A 21,700-nucleotide genomic window follows, 5' to 3' on the forward strand; every position below is an offset into this window, starting at 1 on the left:
ACATATTATCAGAAAAATAACACCCTCACGTAAGGAAGCAATTTAACAGTGATACAGCAACTTACTTTGATCCACTGCTGCAATTACTGCGGGAAGAAGAAAATAAAAAGTCTTCCAGTTTGGAAAAGCTGCACAGAATACTGACTTACAGTCGTTCAGCACACTATGAACTGTGAGGAAAATGTTGTGGGAAAAACTGCACCCAAGAAACTGTTTCATCAAAAAACTGTACAACAAATCCCACTACAGAACACTATTCGTAACCCCACACACACAATGTGACATTCCCACACATGCTTCCACTGAATTTACACTTTGTGCCAATTTGACTGATGTGAAGAGAGCGCAACATATTTTTGAATATTTAGAATGTTTACTTAACCAGAAAAGTGAAAACTATGCTGAGCTCCTTCCAAAAGTATTTTTATCTGCCTCTTTCTCTCTACTTCACATTTAAATCCCTACAGAGGAGTGTCCCTGTCAGAACGGAGGAGTTTGTGTTGATGTGAATGGCACCTGTGAATGTCCGACAGGCTTCACTGGACTCTACTGTCAGTTTGGTATGTATTAACTGCAAACAAATGCAGAATAGATTTCTCATAGACTCAAACTTCCAAAGACCATATTAAGGTATGGGAGGTCCATTTTTATGTATGCAGTGTGTTTGTTAGGACAATAATGCTAATTGTTGATCTACATTAAGAGGGAGTTTGTCTGGTTTATACTGTGAAAGGCTATTCGAAAAGATTGTAGAAAAGATAAGTATAGTGAATTCAAATGTTTTTGTTTTTTCCATCACCAGGCCTAACACTTAGCATTAAAAATGTCAGTTGGACACAAGTAACTAACAAGTGACGAATTGTGAATCATTACATCGCTGTTCCACCTGCATGATTCTTTTGTCCTGAGGAAAGCTAACCATTGAATGGTTTGTAATCATACCTTAATTCAGACCCTACTCCTGGAGACCCACTGTCCTGCAAAGTTTATTTCCATCATGCTTAAAGGTATAGCGGAGGATTTTTTACTTCCGGGTGGATCACCTATACTATTGGTCCTCCTAATTGTCAATCATTCTGGTGAATCAATCAAACTTATTCAAAAAGTGGAGAGGGCGGGTCTTATCTAAAATTCGGAAAGATATACCTTTAAGCACACTTGCTTGTGTGATTCTTAAGAGCTTCATTAGCTGGGTCGGGTGTGTTTGATTTATGGTTGGAGTTAAATTCTGCAGAGCATTGGGTTAAAGACCTCTGCTGTACGAAATCGTTTATTTTTGGAAATTCATCACATTGAGAGCTGTTCTGCATGATGATGATGATGATGATTGATGATGATGATGATGGAAGGCACTAAAAGAGTCTGAAAAGAGTCTGTCAATCATAAGCAACATGCTTTATTGATCAGTAGTTGTACTGCACACATATTTGTATAACAATTAACTTCTGTGGATTTTTTCACTCCTTAGAGGTAACACAAACACCCTGTAGTAACAACAGACCCTGTCCGGATGGAGGCCCATGCTTGGAATATGGCGGCACGTACCTCTGCACCTGCCAAACCGGTGTCGACTTCGATCACAAGGACTTCTACCCATATGGTAAGAGCCCTGGAGAGCCCTTGAAGCCTTGTGCTGGGCATGGTGTCCATGACAAATGAGCAAAAACTGTGCCAGGTCGTCAGGATGGCAAAGGTCCCCAAAGCAATGAAGGCGTTATGTTGAGTAAATGAAAAAAAGAACGATTTATTTGTATGTTGAAATAATGTGAAGGTAAAGTTTCAACTTGGCTATTAAAATACACAGAGGATCTATACTGTGGTGTGCATTTAAATGAAATCATTCCAACACACACAAATAAAAGTTACTAGTGAATGGTAAAAGCGATCACCTGCTGTGAGGGAACGTGGTGAAGCCGATGTGTGTGTTTTTCAGTACAGCCCCGATCGGCCTGCGATTCTTCACCGTGTCAGAATGGGGGGTATTGCTATGAGACAGATGGAGGCTACATCTGTGAGTGCAAGCATGGCTACAGAGGCCAGTATTGTGAAAGAGGTATGTTACATCTGCCATCCTTGTTAACATTTTGTCTTTTCCATGCTTACACATTAAAAGGTAGTCACATTCTCAGTAATTCGATCATTGTGCATGATATTATGTAATGCATCACATATTCATTTCACAGAAGTCATTTTGCCTACTCGCAGGCATTTAATTTCCTCTTTTTTTTCCCTCAGTCAGATTAAGTTCCTGTGCCTCTGGTCCCTGTCGTAATGGAGGCTCTTGTAAAGAAGAAGCTGACAGCTACCGGTGTGTCTGTCCCTACCGTTTCACAGGGAAACACTGTGAAGTGGGTAAGTGTTTAGTTCAAGACAATTGGGGCACAGTGTTCAAGACAATTTTCTTGCAATAAGTGGTTTTCTGCTGTGGATGTAAATGCATTTTGAGTGTTTTTTTTTAGTCTTATTAGTTTGCTAAGCATAAAGGCCCTTTCACACCAAACATGTTTCACATGAAAATTTTGAATAGATTCCTATAAAGCTATTCATGCCAGATGAATATTTGCCTGCCACCAAAGCAGTTTAATTTTATTTTAATTTTTTTCGTCCAGCAATAAAACGTGCCAGCAAATACAATTTGAGATTTGGATCAAGTGTCCGACACCTACAGAAGCAATATTAGAGCATTTAGTAGTGCAAACAAACGCACTCAAAGCAGGGTCGAAAGTTTGTACTCCACATGTGAGCAGCCTGAACATACATAAAACATTTGCATTTTATGAACCCTGTGAACTACATGGATAGTTAGAGAGATTAGTGAGGTTTTTCTTTTTGCAAAAAATGTTTCTCATACATTAACGCTCCAGCATATAAACACACCAGTTTGCAGAGTCAGTTTGCAGCATTTTTTTTCGCCACAGTTTTTATATTTAAATCTTATTCTTTTTGCATGAATGTATTTTTACTACATTAAAAACTACATTTGTCAAAAGATTAAAAAAATATACATTTGTTTGTTACGGTACTACATACGGATCCTACAATTTAAAACATTTTTAAAGCTGGGTAATGATTGCAAAATGAATTACATTCATAGCAAAATGTACATTCGTGTTGCACCCTCTATGTAGGGGCATGAATTTCCATTTCCTTCTGTCTGGTCCATTCGTCTGTGATTCTTTCGCATTTTGTTTGCCTTAAAAAGACCTAAGTGTGTGCAAGTATGTTACTGTAAATTACCAGCAAGCAATGAGCACCCATGGGATGTTACAGTTCTCATTCACTCTTCCTCTCCTCTTTTCTGGTCAAATGGAATAATAGTGCAATAGTGCTTTTCTTCACGTTTGGAAAATGGCAATTCCGCACACACAGAGCGCCATAAAACTGTACAAAGATAAAAGCCCTTCAAAGCCAAGATGCTTTTCATCTCTAGATTTTCATTATCCCAACTTTGTCCCACATTAGAGTTGTGCAACTGTTTGGCCTTGTGTAATGATCCAATTTGTTGGAGTTTGTTCAACACTTGGATTCCTCACATGTTGGAAAAACAACTTGCCCTGGCACATGCATGAAAAGCTGTTTCTCTTTCTTAGTGCTACTGTAATGATCAATGATTTCTCACACATGTTGGCCTCGTTTAGACGCACACATTGCCGTGCTTTCTTTCATAATAAAACTGTGCAAATGTCCAGTTTATGCACACACGTGTACAGAACTGTACCAACCATGACGGTTTAAACCTTTATGTTTAGGAAAGCCGGATCCTTGTGCTTCCAGTCCCTGTCTGAACGGGGGGACATGTTTCCACTACATTGGTAAATACAAATGCGAGTGCTCCCCATCCTTCATAGGAAGACACTGCGAGATCAACAAAGGATCCAATCCAGCTTTGGAGGGTAATCAAACTCTGTTTTACCTACGAAGTACACTGAGCTGTTTGCCAACACGACAGGAATCAGGAGCTCACACGGCTCTTTGCAGTAGTCACTATTCATTCATTTAGGTGTAAGTGATATGCATGTTAGGAGGAGAACAGCAGTAGTCCATCTTCATTCAGATGATGCCAGGACTAAGCAGCAGGTGCCAGTTCCTGCAGTAAAGCTGGGTTGTGTGACGCCTCCAGAGACGGAGCTAGATAAAGTACTCAGTGCATTTGATACTCTCTCTGAACAGGGGTTATAACTCTGCTCTGTTACTGTTGATTCTACAGGGTTTTTCACAAAGTGCAGTTAAATTTGTGTCCTGCTGTTCCGTGATAGGATGAAATACCATCCCCTTGTCACCTAAAACATTTCACAAAAAGGATGTTTTTACAGCTTCACTCTATTTATGGATCTGCTCGTGGCTGTAAATGTAGCCATGTGTTATTGGGTAAAGTGAGACAGGTTGGTTCTTTATGTTTTTGGGAAAAGCAATAATTTATTTTGTAGAAAGAAACAAATATCGGTTGCTGCCTCTGCTCACAGTGTTTTGTTTTATAGTGTTTCCAACAGTCTTTTTTTCCCCCTTTTGCAATGTAGGTCTTGTCGCAAAACCTGATTTCACCAAGGGCAACACTCCTGGATCAACATCTTTGTTGATCCTGGAACAACATTCCAATCAACCAATCAGATTAGAGGGACAAGTTTACAGTTTATGTCAAGTTTACAACCAGGGTTTGGTGCATCTACATCAGTGGTATTCACCTATCATTTTCCTCTGATTTAAGGAATAACTTATGGGGTATGGTTAGGTTTAGGGGTAGGGATATAGTTAGGATTACATTTTCGGACAGGAATGTTGTTCCAGGATCAACAAAATATGTTGACCCAGGAATGGGACAGCTACAGGTTCACACTGTACGATTTTGGCCACGATCTGTCCGTGTGGGACAAATTTTCCAAATCCTAAAAGATTCCTCTGATCCTAAGCTAAAATCTTAAGTCTTTGATCGCTAGTTTGACATGCTCACCGACAGCCGATTAATGAGTGTTGCGATCAAATTTGACCTCAGACGAAATTCTGGCATTATCAGAAGATTTGACTCACAGTTCTGCAGTGTGACTTCTCCTAAATTGTTTTCGTTTAATCGTTTTTCAAGACAAGCCATTACCAAACTTAACGTTAGAGATTTATTTGTAGCCACCATTTCAATCCCGCGTGTAATGCAGCTCACTGTCACTGAACGTGTCATTGATTGATGATGTAAAACTCCGGACGAGCTTTCTTGTGTGCGTCCGTTTTTAACGCGTCTTGAATGTTGTACAGTCTGACATTAATGACAACTGAGATCTTACAGTGTGACACGGCTTACAGCGAGGATCATGTTTGTAGTCTGACAAAAAGCAACAATCGTAAAGGACTATTATAAATCACACAGTGTGCACCGGGGCTTAACTTAACAGTTAGAGTATCTAAAAGTGTTCTAATTAGCCTAAATAGCAAATAGCTTATACATTGTAAAATTTATTTATATTAGTATCTAATATTAATGAAACATTTATAAATATGATAATGAATAATTATCTTATTTGTCCTCCTTTTTATAATAATTGTGATATAATTGTTTAACAAACGTGACTAATTGCTAACAGTCTATTAATAAAATAATCACTCTCATGTACACTCTGTATACTCTGTGCAAACAGCAGGTCTGGACTGTGGCCCCCCTGTGAAAATTAAGCATGCAGAGGTGCAGTATTCCTCCACTACCCCAGGCTCCATGGCCCTGTATGCATGCCACCCAGGCTACACTCCCCTACCCAGGGCCACCCAGAGCATCTGCAGCAGCCAGGGGTCCTGGAGCCAGCCTCCAGTCTGTGAAGGTTAGTGGAGACTTGCTGTTTATTCAAAACCCTTGTTGTTCAAAGTTTACCCAAGTCCTTCCCACCCTGAAACCAACATTCCAAAATGGTTGGTTGGTTTGGAATGCTGGGAAGAAGAGCTGATGAGCCTACTAAATGTCAAACAAGTAGAAACACTCTTAAACAAATTGTAGTTTGAAACCAATATAAAGTTTGTGTAGCATGTCAGGGTGCTAACAGAATGTAGTCAGGCCATGCTTTACAGTTCAGAGCTCTTAAACATGAAACAATTCTGCGGTCTTTCTGTGGTACATAAAGCATGATGCTGCTTTGGCAACAAGAGCTACTACATCATCTGTATCATATCAAATAAATTGGAAATGTACACAGTGAGACAAGCGGGAATCCAAATGCAAATGCTTTGTTCGGCTTTCTTGCTGCATTGAGGGTGGAAAAGAGCTTGTCACCTAACACCTGATTTATTTGTATTTATAGGAAGAATTTCTTAAATATCAGGTTCTTTTCATCTTGAAGAGTTTTAATGATGGACTTTCACGCAAAGTTTCTAGAACAATATCTGTGTGAATTCATGATTCATACATCTAACCAAGAGGGCTCTACAATAAGCCTTTCTTGATCAATAACATGTAGTTTTATGCCTTGTACACAAAATGTGTGTCTGAATAGAAAAGATGCAAATAGCTTTTTTGTGGTGAGGTCAGTGAAAATATTTCAAGGATATATACAAATCTGAACTACAGAATTTTACCCAACTGGGACACAAAAAAAAAAGAAAAAGTTTGGTCACACTTTAGATTAGGGTCCAATTCTCGCTATTAACTAACTATTACCTTCGACTTTTGCTTCAGTAAACTCCTAATTACTTCTTATTAATAGCTAGTAAAGTAGTTGGTAAGATTAGGTATTGGGTAGAATTAAGGGATGTAGAATATGGTCATGCAGAATAAGGCATTAATATGTGCTTTATAAGTACTATAACCTAGCCAATAACCTAGTAATATGCATGCTAATAAGCAACTAGTTAATAGTGAGAACTGGACTCTAAACTAAAGTGTTACCAAAAGTTTTCATGCTAAAAGAGTTAAATGGTCTGTGCACTAAGATTTGTATGTGAATGACTCTCACCATCTCTTTTTCTTTAGAGATAAACGAGTGTTTGTCTCAGCCGTGTATGAATGGGGGAACTTGCCGCGATAGGGTAACCTCCTACCTGTGTGAATGTGAAGACGGTTTTACCGGCCAGCGCTGTCAAACAGGTAACACACCGCTGTTATTTACACTAACGTTTTGATATTACAGATTTTGACATCTGTGTGTGAAAACATGGTTTGAGTTTAGATATCTGTGAATGTTTTGACAGATATTGATGAATGCCTTTCTGAGCCATGCAAGCATGGAGGTACTTGTGAGGATCAGCCTGGCTCTTACTTCTGCCACTGCCAGCAGGGCTATGCTGGACAGGACTGTGAGATAGGTAACATCATCTGGAATGTATTAAAGGATTTGTTCACTTTAAAATGAAAATTACCCCATGATTTACTCGGCCTCAAGCCATCCTAGGTGTATATGACTTTCTTCTTTCAAACGAATAAAATTGGAGTTATATTAAAAAATATTCTGGCTCTTCCAAGTTTTATAATGGCAGTGGATTGCAACCAACAGATTGAAGCTCAAAAACGTGCACCCATCCATCCTAAACGAACTCCACATGGCTCCGGGGGATTAATAAAGGCCTTCTGAAGCAAAGCGATGAGTTTGTGTAAGAAAAATATTCATATTTAACACGTAACACGCAGTCTACTTGCTCCTAATGCGCAACTTACGAAACTTATGACGCAGAAGTAGCGTAGTGCGTCATGGCGTAGCGTAAATATCAGCAGTACGTCGCATTACTCGCATAAGTTGCGCTTTACACTTAAGTGGAATCCCTATGTTTGTAGTGTAGCTAAGGGGTTTCAATTGAGTGTAATGTAAATGTGCTTCTATCTAGAATGTCCCATTTCTGGTTAGTCAATGTTGTGATAGAACTTAAATTTTGATAAAAAACAAAACAAAAAAACACTCAAAGCAGCTCCAAATGACTTCAAATGTCAAAGATATCCAAGCCATTAAAATAAAAAAAATGCAAAGTGTGTGGCACAGATGATCTAAGGCCTTCAAGAGACCAAAGACGGTCCCAAGCCCAGCTGAAAAAAACGTATGCACCTCAACCTCCTTGACGCCAAGAATATCGCCATCTATCGTAAGCGTGGAATGGCATTATGAACGAAATTTGGAATCCTGCGTACACGCTCTGGAGACAGCCTCTCTGAAAGAGATACAGTGCCTAAAATTAGTGAGGCTGTGCATGATGGACTTCCACCAGGTTCCATGAAACCAACATTTAGCTTTTTGGCCAAGTTAACACTGTGCATCATCAGAAACACCATCCCTAATGTGAATTTGTGTGAAACATGGTGGTGGTGGCATCGGCAGCATCATGCAAGTGTGTGTGTATCTGCAGGTTGGAGTAATGGGTGTAACGAAAGGTCTTTATCATTGGTTGCGAAAGCTGTATGATAGGGTGTGGGGTGGGGTAGGGGTAGGGTTAGGGGTTAGTTTATGTTGTAGCAATTCACTTTTTGGCATGCCCATTACTCCGACCTTAGCTATACCTGTCTCGAATCATGGCGTGTGGAGATCCTTTTCTGCAGCATGATTTGTAAGGGTAGAAGATAAAATAAATGCAGAAAAATTGGGAAAATTCAAGAAGGAATGCTGATGGAGTCTGTGTAACACCAACCAGGTTGACTTGGAAAAAGGCTGTACACTCAGTCTCCACACAACCTGAATGGGGGAAAACTGCAGTGGCCAAATGTGCAAATCTGATTTTATTTACACAGACTCAAGACTATAATTGCTGCGAAAGCTGCATCTGCTAAATACCAGCTTATGCAAAACATTACTTTGTGTGTAATAACTGTAATGACCAATTTGTAGAAATTTGTTTACACTTTGACATGAAAGAATATTTGTTGCAAAAAAAAAAAAAAAAAAAACACCGCCTAGTTAAATTCTCTGTGAAGTTGTAAAACATCAAAACTTCTAAGGGGGTGAATACTTTTTATAGACTTATTTTGCAGGGATTTTTATGAAGCATCTACAAGAAAGCAGACAAGGCCTTTGTGAACAAAACACAATTATGCTTGTAGCTTGTAGCAATAATCGTATAAACTCAGCTACAATATGGTAGATAGAAAGAAAAAAAGAGACCTGTTTTTGTTAAGTCTTGATTCCCAACGTATTTTCCAGCTTGCATCTGCAACTGTTTTTGTCATTCTGCATAATTTGCTTTCCCCTTGATTCTGACTTACAGTAAATCTGTTTTGAGACTCAAAACACTTCACACCTACTTTATCTCCTACAAACAGCCCACCTCTCAGAATTAAGGATTTCCCATCTTATGATACAGATGTGTGTTTGTTCTGCAGAACAGGATGGATGTGAGCCAAATCCCTGCTTGAATGGAGGTGTATGCCGAGGCTACAGGAGGAACCACCTGTGCGTGTGTAAAGAGGGTTATGTTGGAGACCGCTGCCAGACATGTATGTTAACTATTTATTAAATCTTACTCCTGCTAAAGTGCACAATACAAATTTAAGACTGAAAATTGAGAAAATGAGAACTATTAAGATTTTAATTGACTTTCAGTTGCTTTAGGCCAAAAATCTGCCTTCTATTTTACAGTGACCTGGATTAATCAATATTGAATTGAATTCAAGAATAGAATTGAATTTTCTCTGTGAAATCTGTGTATCCTTCCACTTCCCGGAAGTCTATGGGTCATTATCTTAGTTCTGTACCTTTGTCAGATCGGGTGCTTTAAATGTAAGGTCTCGATCGATCCTCTGTTGCCGTCTAGTGGAGAACCCATGTGTACTGCAGCCGTGTGGGAACCGAGGTGTCTGTTGGAGTGATAGGAGGGGGAACTACAGCTGCGCCTGCATGGTGGGCCACACAGGGAGAGACTGTGAGAGAGGTCAGCTCCTGATCTTCCATTATTTCAAATCAACCCATATCCATTCATTTTATTTAAGTGAAGGCTATTTAGAAAGGAACTAGATATTAAGATAGAATGGAATTCAGTGTTTGTGTGTTTTTGCTGGCAATGTGATTTGTTAAAGTGATTTGTTATCTGCTGTGTTTGGTTTTCAACCTTTTTTATTTTTATTTAAGGAAACTAAGAGTGTCCATAGACTAAAATAAGTAACTGTAATAATTCTAATTCAAATTCAAATAAGTTTCAGAATTAAAAAAGTTTCAAGAGCTGAATGTTCTCTAGGATCCCACTTTATTAACCAATGAATTTATGACTTATCAAGGCATTTCGTGATTAACTGGAGAAGCAAGTAATTTTTACTCACAATTTCTACTTGATAAAATATTTTAAAGCTCCTTAGTGCTACAAAAATGTACATTCTTTATAAAAATACCATGCTGTTTTAAGATTTTATTATTAAAGGTATGGTAGGCAATACTCCACGCACCCTGCTCGTTCCGTAAAGGCTATACAGAGACAACCAAGCGCCAAAAACAAACAGTAGTCGCCTTTTACAGCTCCTCTTGAACCCAAACAACGAGCTTATGCTGCGTTCACGCCATGTCATTACCGTAATTACGAGATGGCAACCCGTGACGTTTTACCCAAGCTGTTCACGTCCTCAGACTCGGATTTATGCATTTCTATGTCAACATTATAAACACCGAAATGAATCTGCAGCAGTGAGGTGGTATAACTAGAGCTCTGTAAGTTGTTTACGTTCATTATTATTAAGTAATGTTATATGCATTTAAGATACGAGGTAGTGGGAGGTGGTGGGATCATGCTTTCAAAGCTAGCTTGCTATTGCTAGCCTCTCTGCATTTGCCTACCTTACCTTTAATTTACATGACTTTTCCATGACTAAAAATCACCTTTAAAACTATGCTACCTCATACCTGAAAGACAAAAAATACAGTTTTCGACAGGGTGAATTGAAATAAGAAATAACTTGATTTAATTGTTGTTTTAGCTTGCTTTATCATCTTGAGGCCCCATTGGAAGTTTGCTGAGGCCCTCTAGTGGGCCTCAGCCACCTGGTGAAGAATCACTGGCTTAGAGGGTATTTGAGTTATCTAAAATACTTTCACTGTTCTCAGACCTGTTGCCTCCATCTGGCCTGCATGTGTTGCGGGTAGAAGAAAATGAAGTTGAGTTACGCTGGGATCATTCAGATGCCACTCAGAATTTGATCAGCGGCTTTGCTGTTGCCTTTGCTCCTATTGGTCGTGGACCAAGGAAGACAGACTTCCTGGAGAAGCAGCATTCTACCTATGTGCTGCAGGGTCTGAACCCCGGACAGCTTTACAACATCTCCACCTTCTCTGTCAAACGCAACACCAACAGCAATGACATAAGCCAGCCAGCTTTCGCTCTCATCCGCACTAGTGAGAGCTCCCACTTTTTCTTCTGTACCTATATGGTGATTATGTTACATCCTGTTTTCTTAGCACAATGTGACAGCAGGAATGCAATATCTGTGTTTGGTCTGACTTTATATTAAGTGTCTTTAAACTACTTTGTACTAACATTTAAATCAATCATTTGATAAAATTCACCCTTAAACATACCACTAAACCCCTTACCCATATCCCACCTCAATAGCAGCAGAAGTGTTTTGCAATACAACATGAACACAATAAGTACACTGTACCTAACATTTTGTTTTTGTTTATGTACATAGTAGTTAAAGACACCTAATAAAGTCTGACTCTGTGTTTGCTTGTTATGGCCCTTATTATGAATGTAATGTTTGTGTCTCAAGAAAAAATATGTGAAGCACTATTAAATGTGATTAATTTTTACACACTAATAGTTCTAAACATATACAAGTAGAGTATTCACTCACAGGCTCTTCTTCTCCTGTTCTGTCTCAGGGCCACGTAAGGTGGAACAGCTGGAGATAGTGAATGTGTCGTCTTCTCAGGTATGGCTGCAGTGGCTGGTGCATGTTGGCCGCCATGCTGCGATCAGTCAGGTTCGAGTGTCCCTGGTGCCGGCAGATGGTAGTGGACCTCGCACAGCCGTGCTCAATAGCAGCGTCACAGAGTACACCTTCAGGTTAGTCATGACAAAGAAAGAGAAAACACAGGTGCAGCTACAAATTACTTCTCATGCAAACTGCACTGCAAGACTGAAGCTTGTCGCCCCCTCATGTTTTAAGTCTGCGAACAGTCTGCATAGTTTGAGGGAAATTATCTTGTAATTGGTCCATCAAGTTTGTTGCAGCCTTCAAGTGCAGTCAGAAATGTCATATGAGTTCTGAGCACATGAATGACCATTGTTTTGTTTTCCCTTATTCTACTTCCATATACCCCTGGTTTCACAGACAGAGTTTAAGACTAGTCCTAGACTAAAATGTAAGTCTGAGCTGTTTCCACTGAAATAAACTTGCACTGACTGATCTTAAAAATATATCAGTGCCTTTTTAGTTTTAAGATGCACATCGGTAATGTTTTTTTCTAAGCATGTTTATAAAAATTACTTAAATGTCCTAATTGATCTATGGTCTAATCCTGGCTTAGTCTAAGCCCTGTCTGTGAAACCGGGCCATAATGTCATAATGTAATAATGTAAGAGCTTCCTAGGTGCACTTGAAGGCACCACGTGATTAATTGTGTAAAGTACTCACCAACACATAATAAAAGAAGAAACTGTGCAGGGTTACAATCTTCTGTCTTGCTGTTAGAACGTTTACCTGCAATACAAGTATGAGCCACTAGATGGCCACAATTCCTCTCTTACATTAAACTGGAATTTTTTTTAACTTTATGCTGTTCATGGTGTCTGTTTTTAGGTGACATAACTATACGAGTTCTTCGGAGCCGAATTTTTACATATTGCTACTTTTTGATCATAATGAAGCGTTCACACTGCTAACATGTAGCCTACGTGTTGTAGCCTTTCCACGTTGTGTTCAAAATGGACACTTAAACAGTTCAAACGTGTCGTGGGATTAGGACTAATTAATTGTGGTTTGGTCAATTTTCACCATTTCGGCCCTATTTCACCCGAAAGTGAAAATTATTTTATTTTTTATTGTTATTTTTTGGCTGTCTTGGCCAAATGTTTCCTGTTGCCAAAATTTCACTGCATCACTAAATTGGATTTAATGTTCTGAGATCATATAAATGTTTAAAATATGAAATTGAAAACACATTTTTGACTGATTAGTTGTGTGTAACCCACAGCACATTGCTCCCAGGTCAGATGTACACAGTAGACGTAGTCACACAGAGTGGTTTGCGCCCTGAAGACCTGCCATCAACTAGCAAATCTGCTGGGCCACTGCACTTTTGGACCAGTGAGTATCTCTCCAGTGATGGGGAAAGTTAAAAGTAATACATTACAATATTGCGTTACTCCTTAAAAAGTAACTAATTACATTACTTTGTTTATTTTTGTGGAAAGTAATTCCTTGTGTTACAGTACTTCATTTTCTTTTAAGAACACATTTAGAATATTATATTATGACCACTTAGAATATTCCTGACCCCTAAATCTATTTATGCCACGCCAAAGATCTCTTCACATTACGGGTTAAATGACCTACTGTACCAATCTTTTTCTGAATTTTGAAAGTAATGTGTTTTGTTATATTTGAAGACTTCAGATGCAAAAGCCTCTAAGTGCCATCTGAAATTTTCTTCTAGAATGATCATTTTTATCAAGCTTGTATGTTTATGTCCAGTTATTTCACTTTAATGGCAATGCAAATTACCTATTAATTGTCAAAGTGAAATTACTGAACTTAAAAATGCTCATTTTAGAAGAAAATTTCAGATGGCACTAAAGGCTTTTGCATCTGAAGTCTTCATTTGCACTTTTTGTCTTTTCCCGCACATGCATGTGAATGTCTATGTGACTATGTTATGGAGAATTTTAAATTAGTAGTTTACATTTTTTTACAGCAAATTAAAGGTGTAATAGGTGATCTGAGAAATGCTAACTTTAGCCTGCTAGCGTTGAAAGCATACGATCCCACCCTCCCTGCAAATCGCTGTCCAAAGACACGCCTCCTCCAAAACACATGAGACGACTAGGGACAAAGTTATTAGATTACATGATATGTCATTCACCAGTGAGAAATGTTTACAGTACAGTGAGGGGAGAAACAGAAACACTTGCTTGCATACATAAGTATGTGATTGTGAAATGACTCCAGTTCAGAAGTTGACTTGTTGATATAAAGGAAAGCACTGTATTTCAGCTTTTCATATGTGATTCCAGGACATTGAAATCACTGAATTATCTCCACAGGCAAAAAGTCAGTGGTACATAGAACTGTACTATCAAACATGAATTTTAGATACTTGCCACTTGTTGTTGGTTCAGAAGGAAAGTTAGGTTGTTTGCCTGCCATTCTCGCTCTGTCTGCACAGCGTACGTGAACGTATGATGTCTGCATGAACAGGCTGCGCAGTGGTATGCAAACACGTTGACTGGATGAAATGATTGAACGAACATTTTTATGGCATACGACTTCCACAGATGATTCAAATTTATACAAATACATTTAGACAGTTTAACAGGCTTGAATGCTATCAGGAAATGAGGAGACTTTCAACCAGCATAACAAAAAAAAAAAAATGTTTCTGTAGAGATTCACCTATTGCACCTTTAATTAAACTGAAAAGTAACATGCATTACTTTTAAAAAAAGTAACTCAAATATAAATATGTACATTTATTAAGTAATGTATTACTTGTTACATCACAAAAGCAATCTGATTACGTAATGCATAGGTGCCGATCCCATCGGTGCTTGGGGGCTCGAGCATCCACAGAGAAACATGAGATATTCTCCATTAATTAGCCGATGGGGCTGATACTATTGGAGGGGTGAAGGGTGGGCAGACTGGGCACCCACTGTCGGAAGCATAAATCGGCATAATGACATAATGCATGTTATTTGTAATGCGTTATCCCCTAACACTGGTTACAAACACATGCACCTCTGTTATAACAGCACATTATACTGTCCACTCCATCAGGGCCGCTTCCACCTCAGAATCTTACACTCTCCCATATCACCACTACCTCTGCTCGGGTCACATGGGACCATCATCCTCGGAGTCTTCCAGACGGTTTTGTAGTTAATATTACTCGAGGCCTGAACACCCGTAGCCGCTACCTACCTGATGGAAGTTTGGGGACGTACACCATACGAGACCTCATTCCAGGCCAGCATTACCGACTTGCCCTCACTGCAGTACGCAAAACGGGCCAGGACAACATCCAGAGCGTCCCTCAACACCTAGCCTTCACCACACGTGAGTCGCCGATATTTAAGATCACTGCTTGTCTGCAGATTGTAAAAATGACGTCATCATGGTGACCCGTCTGTGTGTCCTGTATTGCCCAGTACCAATTCTAAAGGACCAAAGCAGAGGTGATAGACCTCAAGGAGGACAGGACCAGCAAATGGGACAGACCTTGACTCAAGTTCAAGATGGAGGCACAGATGAGCAAACAGAACTCCTTGAAGAACCACTAAGGTAAAGTGCTTTACAGGTGCAACGCAGTTATTATGGATGCAATGTTGGGAAGCCATTTGTACAATAATCAGTTCTCTGTTTTTATTTTCTCTTTCAGATATACAGAGCTTGTTGATGGAAGAGGGAGAATTACAGCTAAATTTACCAAACTTCCACATAAAACTATCAGACATCGCACAAGTCAGTAATTACTTCATATAAGATTGTTTAACTTGTAATGCATCATGGTTTTAAACTACATTTTAAGTTATGTTGTTTTAAAAAGTTTAAATAGTTCACACTTTATATTAAGTGTCCTTAACTATGTACTTACATAAAAAAGTGCAATGTACTTATTGTGCTCATATTGTAATTGCTTTTTCTGGTATTGAGGTGGGATACGTGTATGGTTTGGCACAGGTTTGGTGGTGTGGGTAGGTTTAAGGGTGGGTTGAGGTGTAAGAGAAGGGTCAACAGTGTAATTATAGATGCAATTACAGAAAGTATGGTATTTTTTAAATATAAAAACATGTATGTACACAATAAGTGCATTGTATCAAATGATTAATTTAAATGTTAGGACACTTAATATAAAGTGGGACCCAAATCTGCTAAATGAATACATTTATGCTTTATTTAAGAGGTTTTCAAACAAGGAAACTTGAGAGAAAACATTATCATTCATTAATTCAGTCATTTTTATCCCAATTACCGAATTGCTGGTATTTTTTTATTACTTTTTATTACTTCCATTACTTTAATTCTTCTTTATAATGGTAGAAATCGTGAGATTAAATATGGTTATTTTATTAGTTTTTAATGGTAAGAAATAAGATTTGTAGATTTATGGAAAATAAATATACGAATGTTTATTACGCCTTCTTAGTGGCATACGTTCAGAAATAGTTTGTGTTTTTGCTATATCTTTCTACTGAGTTCTCATGACCATTGTTGCATTTAGCTTGGCATTTTGCGTAAGTCAATGTATTCTGTAATATTGCTGTGGAGTGATATTTATTATGAAAGCACTAAATAAATTAATCAAATTAATTTTAATATTTCTCTTCATGTTTGTAATCTGTAGTGATCTACTCTTATAAAGAGTAGAAAAAAAAATACACTGTTAACATTACAAAGTAATTATTTTCCAGATACAATTTTAAAGTAATATTAAGTATTACAGTGTACTACAATATAAAAGCCATTTCTTTAAAAATAATAATAATAAAGCAACAGCATGTTTTTACAATATTAGGCTTAACATTTCTCTTAAAAATACATGAAAATATAGAGCTGCTTTTATATCTATTTTTTTAAAACCTGAGTTTTAATTCAACTTGATTTTCTTATTTCTTATTATTTCTTAAACAGAGCCTGATGCTCCAATCAAATTAGAAAAGATGGAAGAAACCACCAATAAGATCAGTCTAGCTCTGGAAATTCCTCAAGAAGCGCCAAAGAGTAAATCTGGTAGGTAATCTTTCAATAAAGCTCTATAAAGATTATTATTAGACAAGTGAAATTTGTTGATTCACTTGAGGCAGGGAGTTCTTAAAACAGGAGAGTGTTTTAACAGTTGGTGGTATTCAAACTCTCTAATTGGTCCCAGCTGAAGGAGGCAAAATACCACTGCATGTATTCTGAATAATCTGCAGCATGACAGTCACCATAAACAACCACATCTGTCAGCAATCTATTATGGTTTAAGGCCAAAAAATTTGACTTATGGTTGTTTAAATGTGCATATTTATGTGCATGTGATTATGTGTATTTAAAAGAGCAGCTAAATAAACCCAAACATGAAAAAGCTGCAAGCTTACCGGTGTTTAAAGTATTCATGTAGCAAAGCATTGTGTACATGTGTTTGTATCTAAAAACTTTTTTTCTTCTTTTTTTTTAGAGTCATCTCAAGACTGCAGAACTCAGCCCTGCCAGAATGGTGGAACATGTGCGCAGATCAACGAGTCGTTCAGCTGCAACTGTGCCACTGGTTTCAAAGGCAGACGGTGTGAGCTATGTTAGTATGACCACATCTGTTCATTCACCTAGCATGCAAACACACACTGATGAATCACTAATAAATGCCCAATTAAAGTCACCATGAAATAAAAATTGACCATACTTATTTTTATGGAATATTGCAGTTTTTACCGGAAATGATTTATCCGTGCACATCATTATTATTTTAACAATGAATGTTCCCTCCTAATCTTAATCAAAATATCTTCCCCTCCCACTTGCAACGGCATCTCTTCTTTCCTCTGATGATGTATTTACTGGCGAGAGGCGGGAGAACCTGTCAGTCCCAGGAATAGCATACCACAATGATCCAATCAGTTCCAGTCTGGACAAAATCAAGCCCCTCCCTACATTTTTTTTCTTGTTCGAAAAGCCGTTTCATTCATAATAGTGAAGAATAGACTATTGCAACTTCTGTTTCATGCCAACCTTAAACTTGAGTTTATTCCTTTTGTAATTTGAGGTTAATTTTTTATTATTAACCCCTTAATTTTATTATTTTTGTTTATTATTTATACATTATTATCCCACTAGCTAGACAATCAATCAGACAAAAATGAAATCTATATAATCTTTAATATAATCTAAAATAATATAATATTTAACAGCTTTGCCTGAAATAAGATCTTCTCTATATTTCCTTTCTCTGCCCTGTTGTACACAGATTGTCAGCGTGTGCCTCACCCATGTACTCGCCTTTACTCCGAAACAAAGAGTGTACCCGTATGGGAGGAGGGTGTTTGCCATTATTTGTAAGTGACTCCTGTGTGTTCTGTTGTCCTGTTTTGGTCCAGTTTAATCCACTAGTTGTATCTACTGAGTACTTGTCTTGCTTTCTCCCTCAGGTACAAAAGGACATATAAAGTTCAGCAGGATGTTTGTTTTAAAGAGATCTGTGAGCCTTTGCTGCCTAAGAAAACTCCAAGTACGTACAACATTGTCCTCCCTGGATTCACTGTAGATTTAAATATGTGGTGGAAAATTATTTTGTTATACAATTGAAATCATGGCATGGAGCTGATAGATTGCTCTTTTAATGCTACGGATAAAAATAAAACACTTTTTTTCCCCCTCTCTCAGACAGAAGAACTCAAAAACAACAATAATAGTGGTGAGTTTATTTTCTATCTCTGATAGAAATGGACAAATATATATAAATATATAAATATATGTGTGTCACATACCGAATGTGTTTTTCCTGTTTTAGGAGGCTGGATCAATGACAACTTTGGGGAGTAATTGCTTCTCTCTGTCTCAGTTCAAATGAGGATGCATTAACATCATTGTTGACCCTTTCTTGCATCACTGGTCACCTTTCCTTGGCTACATTGTCCTACGGGCGCATTTGGTTATTTACAGTTCCAGATCTATAGATGACCTTCGACCATATGCTTTAGGAGTTACCTGCATCAATTAGCATACCTCAAATGTAAATATTATTAGATATTGACATGTAGTGGCCGTCAAGTCCCTCAGGGAATTTTTTTATTTTAATTATTGTCTGTTCAATCTCCAAAACGTACCAGAATTTAATTCTAATCAAGCCTGGTTCTCTCTTACAGCAAGATTGCACAAAATACTGGAAAAACTGTCACACCATTGTTTCTATTTGTGTAAAGCTAAACAGTCTGCTAACTACCATGTAAATAGTGTTTATAGTCTGTTTTTGTAGTTGAATATTTTAATAATAAAATGTTAAAACTTCATGTTTTCTCCTAATTCTTGTGGTGGTGGGGGGTGGGGTGATATGAAACATGTAAAGATATATATAGTTTTTCACTGATTTGTGGGCATTCTTACCCAGACAACAGATTTTGAGTTTTAGCTAGGCTAGATAAATATGAATTACCACAAGATGTCACTATTTTGTGTTTTTTTTTAAAAAGGAAAGAAATAAGCTTAGGATCTTTTTTTTCATTAGGGAAAGTTCCCTGAGACTGTTTGTCTGGATTTGTGAAATATGTAGTGGGTATGGATTTTGCCCTCTAAACTTCAAGGCCACAGTTCCTAGCAAGTAAGTAGTGACAGGAATTAGATGGTTACGGAGATCAAATTCCCCACTCTATCCTTATTGTGCCTTTTAGGAAAGCACTTACACCACAGCTTGGATTGCAGTTAATGCATTTATGCCATTAAATTAGATTAGATTAAACTTTATTGTCATTGTGCAAAGTACAGTGCCAATGAAATTTGAATATAGCGTCTAACCAGAAGTGCAAATCGCAATACGTCTATATACATAATATAAATAAATAAATATGTATATAATATAATAATAAACATTTATTTGGATAGCACTTTTCATACATGGAATGCAACTCAAAGTGCTTTCACAAGCATAAGGTTCACAATGTAAAATACAGTTTCCTCTCAATATCAATATAAAACATATAAATAAAAAAATGAAATAAAACAACTAAAAGAGAATCAGAAGGTAAAATCAAACAGACAAACATATACAAAGTATATACAAAATATTATGTTCTATAAAAAATGCAAAGGTGTGAGGTAGAGAAAACAGACCAGCTCATGACAAGATGTACAAATATAGAATAAAAAGGATACATTTTAAATGGGATAAAGCCTATAATGAAATTGATGATGATGATGGTTCTGTGTATATTACAAATACAATGTATTTTAAGTCTAAATAATAAATGTAATTGTAGGCTATCCTTTAGTATCCTATACCTTCTTAATATACTATTTACATATTGTTTACTGAGTCATATACTTGTGCGCTACATTTTATTTGTAATAGAAGGGAGGGACGGTGTGTTTCATTTAGCTGAACTTTAGTTATTGTATTTTTGTGTACCGCACGTTTTTATTTTCGACAAAAATTAATTCGAGCTCAAACAGGTTCAACAGGTAGCCTAGTAATTGGGCTCATAATGTCATCATCACCAATGGCAATTCATAATGTCACCTGTCTGTCTTACATTAAACATACACCACTCCAGGAACGCGCCCGTAAACGTCCCTGCGTGCGCGCGCAAGTTGTAAATGACCCCCCCCTTTCTTCAATGAAAACTGAGATTGCGGGTGGAAAAGACCATGAAAGGACAGAGCTGGAGGAGGACACTTTTAAGGACTGTTTGTTTGGGATAGTATTTGTAGCTTGTCCGGGAAATTTAGATTTTAATAAATAAAAGCTAAGGACTTTCTCCCAGAGGAAAGACATCGCTTTAACACCGTCCAACTGGCCCCGCTCGCGCCCGTGCGCTCACTGAGATTGAGCGCGAGCTAACAGAAGTTAGCTGGACGGCTATCAGCGGCGGGTGAGGGGGACAATACGGAGAAGAGAGAGGGGTCGACAGAGAGCGCCGTCATCAAACCTAGTAGTATGTCGCCCTCGGGAAGAAGTAACTCAAGTTTTGGATGAGGTTCCGTGGCTCAGTTCGATCGCCAAGACTTTTTGACGCGACGGTGGGCTGTGATGTTTCTGCCAGCGCGGGGCTCCGGTGGAGGCGCGGCGTCGGCGGTGTCCCGGGGTTGGCACCATACGGTACTGTGGAGACTAGGGGGTTTCTTTCTCCTCCTGCTCCTCGAAGGGGCCCGATGCCTCACCAACCCGAGCAATGCGCCGGGCATAAACAACAACAATAGGCCGAACGTAAACGTATTCATGAGCGAGGAAGAGGTCAAGAAACTCCTGGGTGTGTATTCTTTATTTTCCCGTCTGCTCCACTTTATTTCTGCTCTGTCCAAAGTTTTGGTTAGAACATGAACTTTTTGCCACACTGTCAAAGAAACTTACTTTCTTCTAATTAGCTTATTTAAACTCTAACTCATGTCTGTTTAGTGTCCAAAAGTTCCCACAAGTTGTTTCAAACATGCTCATAAACTGCTGAAACTTTGCTGTAGTCTATTAGCTCTTCCATATGTTAGCTCTGATAGGCCAAACAATCTGCAGCGTCCTTGCAACCTCCGAGTAGACAGTTTATGCTTAAGAAAAGTGCTAACATTTTCAAAGAAATGTTACAAAATGCACAATTGGAAGTAGTTTTGTGCGGTTACACGTCAGTTTTCTATTTAAGAAGAATGAAAGGCGTATTGGTTTGTCATCAGGTCGTGACTGGTTTGCTATAAAGTTTTCCAAGTGTATTCCAATGCTTTTCATGCTTTTGTTGTAAGAGCCTTAATTATGTGGTGATTTGTAAGGTTTACATCACACGCCATTCACAAGATGCAGAGCAGAGATGTATATGAGCGGATCTGAGTCATTCATTCTCACTGATGTGTCTCTGAATTATTTGACAAAAGATAAAAGTGGATTTTGGGCAGTTCAGTAAACAACACTCACACTGTATGCATATTTAACCA

The 21,700-nt window shown here is 38.1% G+C and overlaps 2 protein-coding genes across 4 annotated transcripts in view; both read left to right on the plus strand.

Annotated features, from left to right (window-relative positions):
- Nucleotides 1-19,078, plus strand: part of sned1 (sushi, nidogen and EGF-like domains 1) — a 30,627-nt gene extending 11,549 nt beyond the window's left edge. Inside the window, exons 11-32 of one of the 2 annotated variants that reach the window (XM_084424846.1) lie at nt 468-560; nt 1,469-1,600; nt 1,934-2,053; nt 2,236-2,352; nt 3,750-3,893; nt 5,625-5,801; nt 6,944-7,057; nt 7,162-7,275; nt 9,272-9,385; nt 9,703-9,819; nt 10,980-11,267; nt 11,757-11,940; nt 13,071-13,183; nt 14,873-15,151; nt 15,244-15,376; nt 15,474-15,556; nt 16,727-16,825; nt 17,256-17,372; nt 18,039-18,126; nt 18,220-18,299; nt 18,455-18,485; nt 18,582-19,078. In XM_084424846.1, the coding sequence (XP_084280972.1) occupies nt 468-560; nt 1,469-1,600; nt 1,934-2,053; nt 2,236-2,352; nt 3,750-3,893; nt 5,625-5,801; nt 6,944-7,057; nt 7,162-7,275; nt 9,272-9,385; nt 9,703-9,819; nt 10,980-11,267; nt 11,757-11,940; nt 13,071-13,183; nt 14,873-15,151; nt 15,244-15,376; nt 15,474-15,556; nt 16,727-16,825; nt 17,256-17,372; nt 18,039-18,126; nt 18,220-18,299; nt 18,455-18,480 (2,732 nt within the window). In that variant the 3' untranslated portion in view covers nt 18,481-18,485; nt 18,582-19,078. The remainder of the gene's footprint in view (nt 1-467; nt 561-1,468; nt 1,601-1,933; nt 2,054-2,235; nt 2,353-3,749; nt 3,894-5,624; nt 5,802-6,943; nt 7,058-7,161; nt 7,276-9,271; nt 9,386-9,702; nt 9,820-10,979; nt 11,268-11,756; nt 11,941-13,070; nt 13,184-14,872; nt 15,152-15,243; nt 15,377-15,473; nt 15,557-16,726; nt 16,826-17,255; nt 17,373-18,038; nt 18,127-18,219; nt 18,300-18,454; nt 18,486-18,581) is intronic. The other variant, XM_084424847.1, reaches the window with a different exon arrangement.
- A 1,269-nt stretch (nt 19,079-20,347) lies between these two features.
- The window catches only part of ryk (receptor like tyrosine kinase), a 67,994-nt gene continuing 66,641 nt past the window's right edge, over nt 20,348-21,700 (plus strand). Inside the window, exon 1 of one of the 2 annotated variants that reach the window (XM_084425378.1) lies at nt 20,348-21,033. In XM_084425378.1, the coding sequence (XP_084281504.1) occupies nt 20,814-21,033 (220 nt within the window). In that variant the 5' untranslated portion in view covers nt 20,348-20,813. The remainder of the gene's footprint in view (nt 21,034-21,700) is intronic. The other variant, XM_084425377.1, reaches the window with a different exon arrangement.

The sequence above is a fragment of the Rutilus rutilus genome, assembly GCF_951802725.1.
Source record: "Rutilus rutilus genome assembly, chromosome: 12".
Taxonomy (NCBI): Eukaryota; Metazoa; Chordata; class Actinopteri; order Cypriniformes; family Leuciscidae; genus Rutilus; species Rutilus rutilus.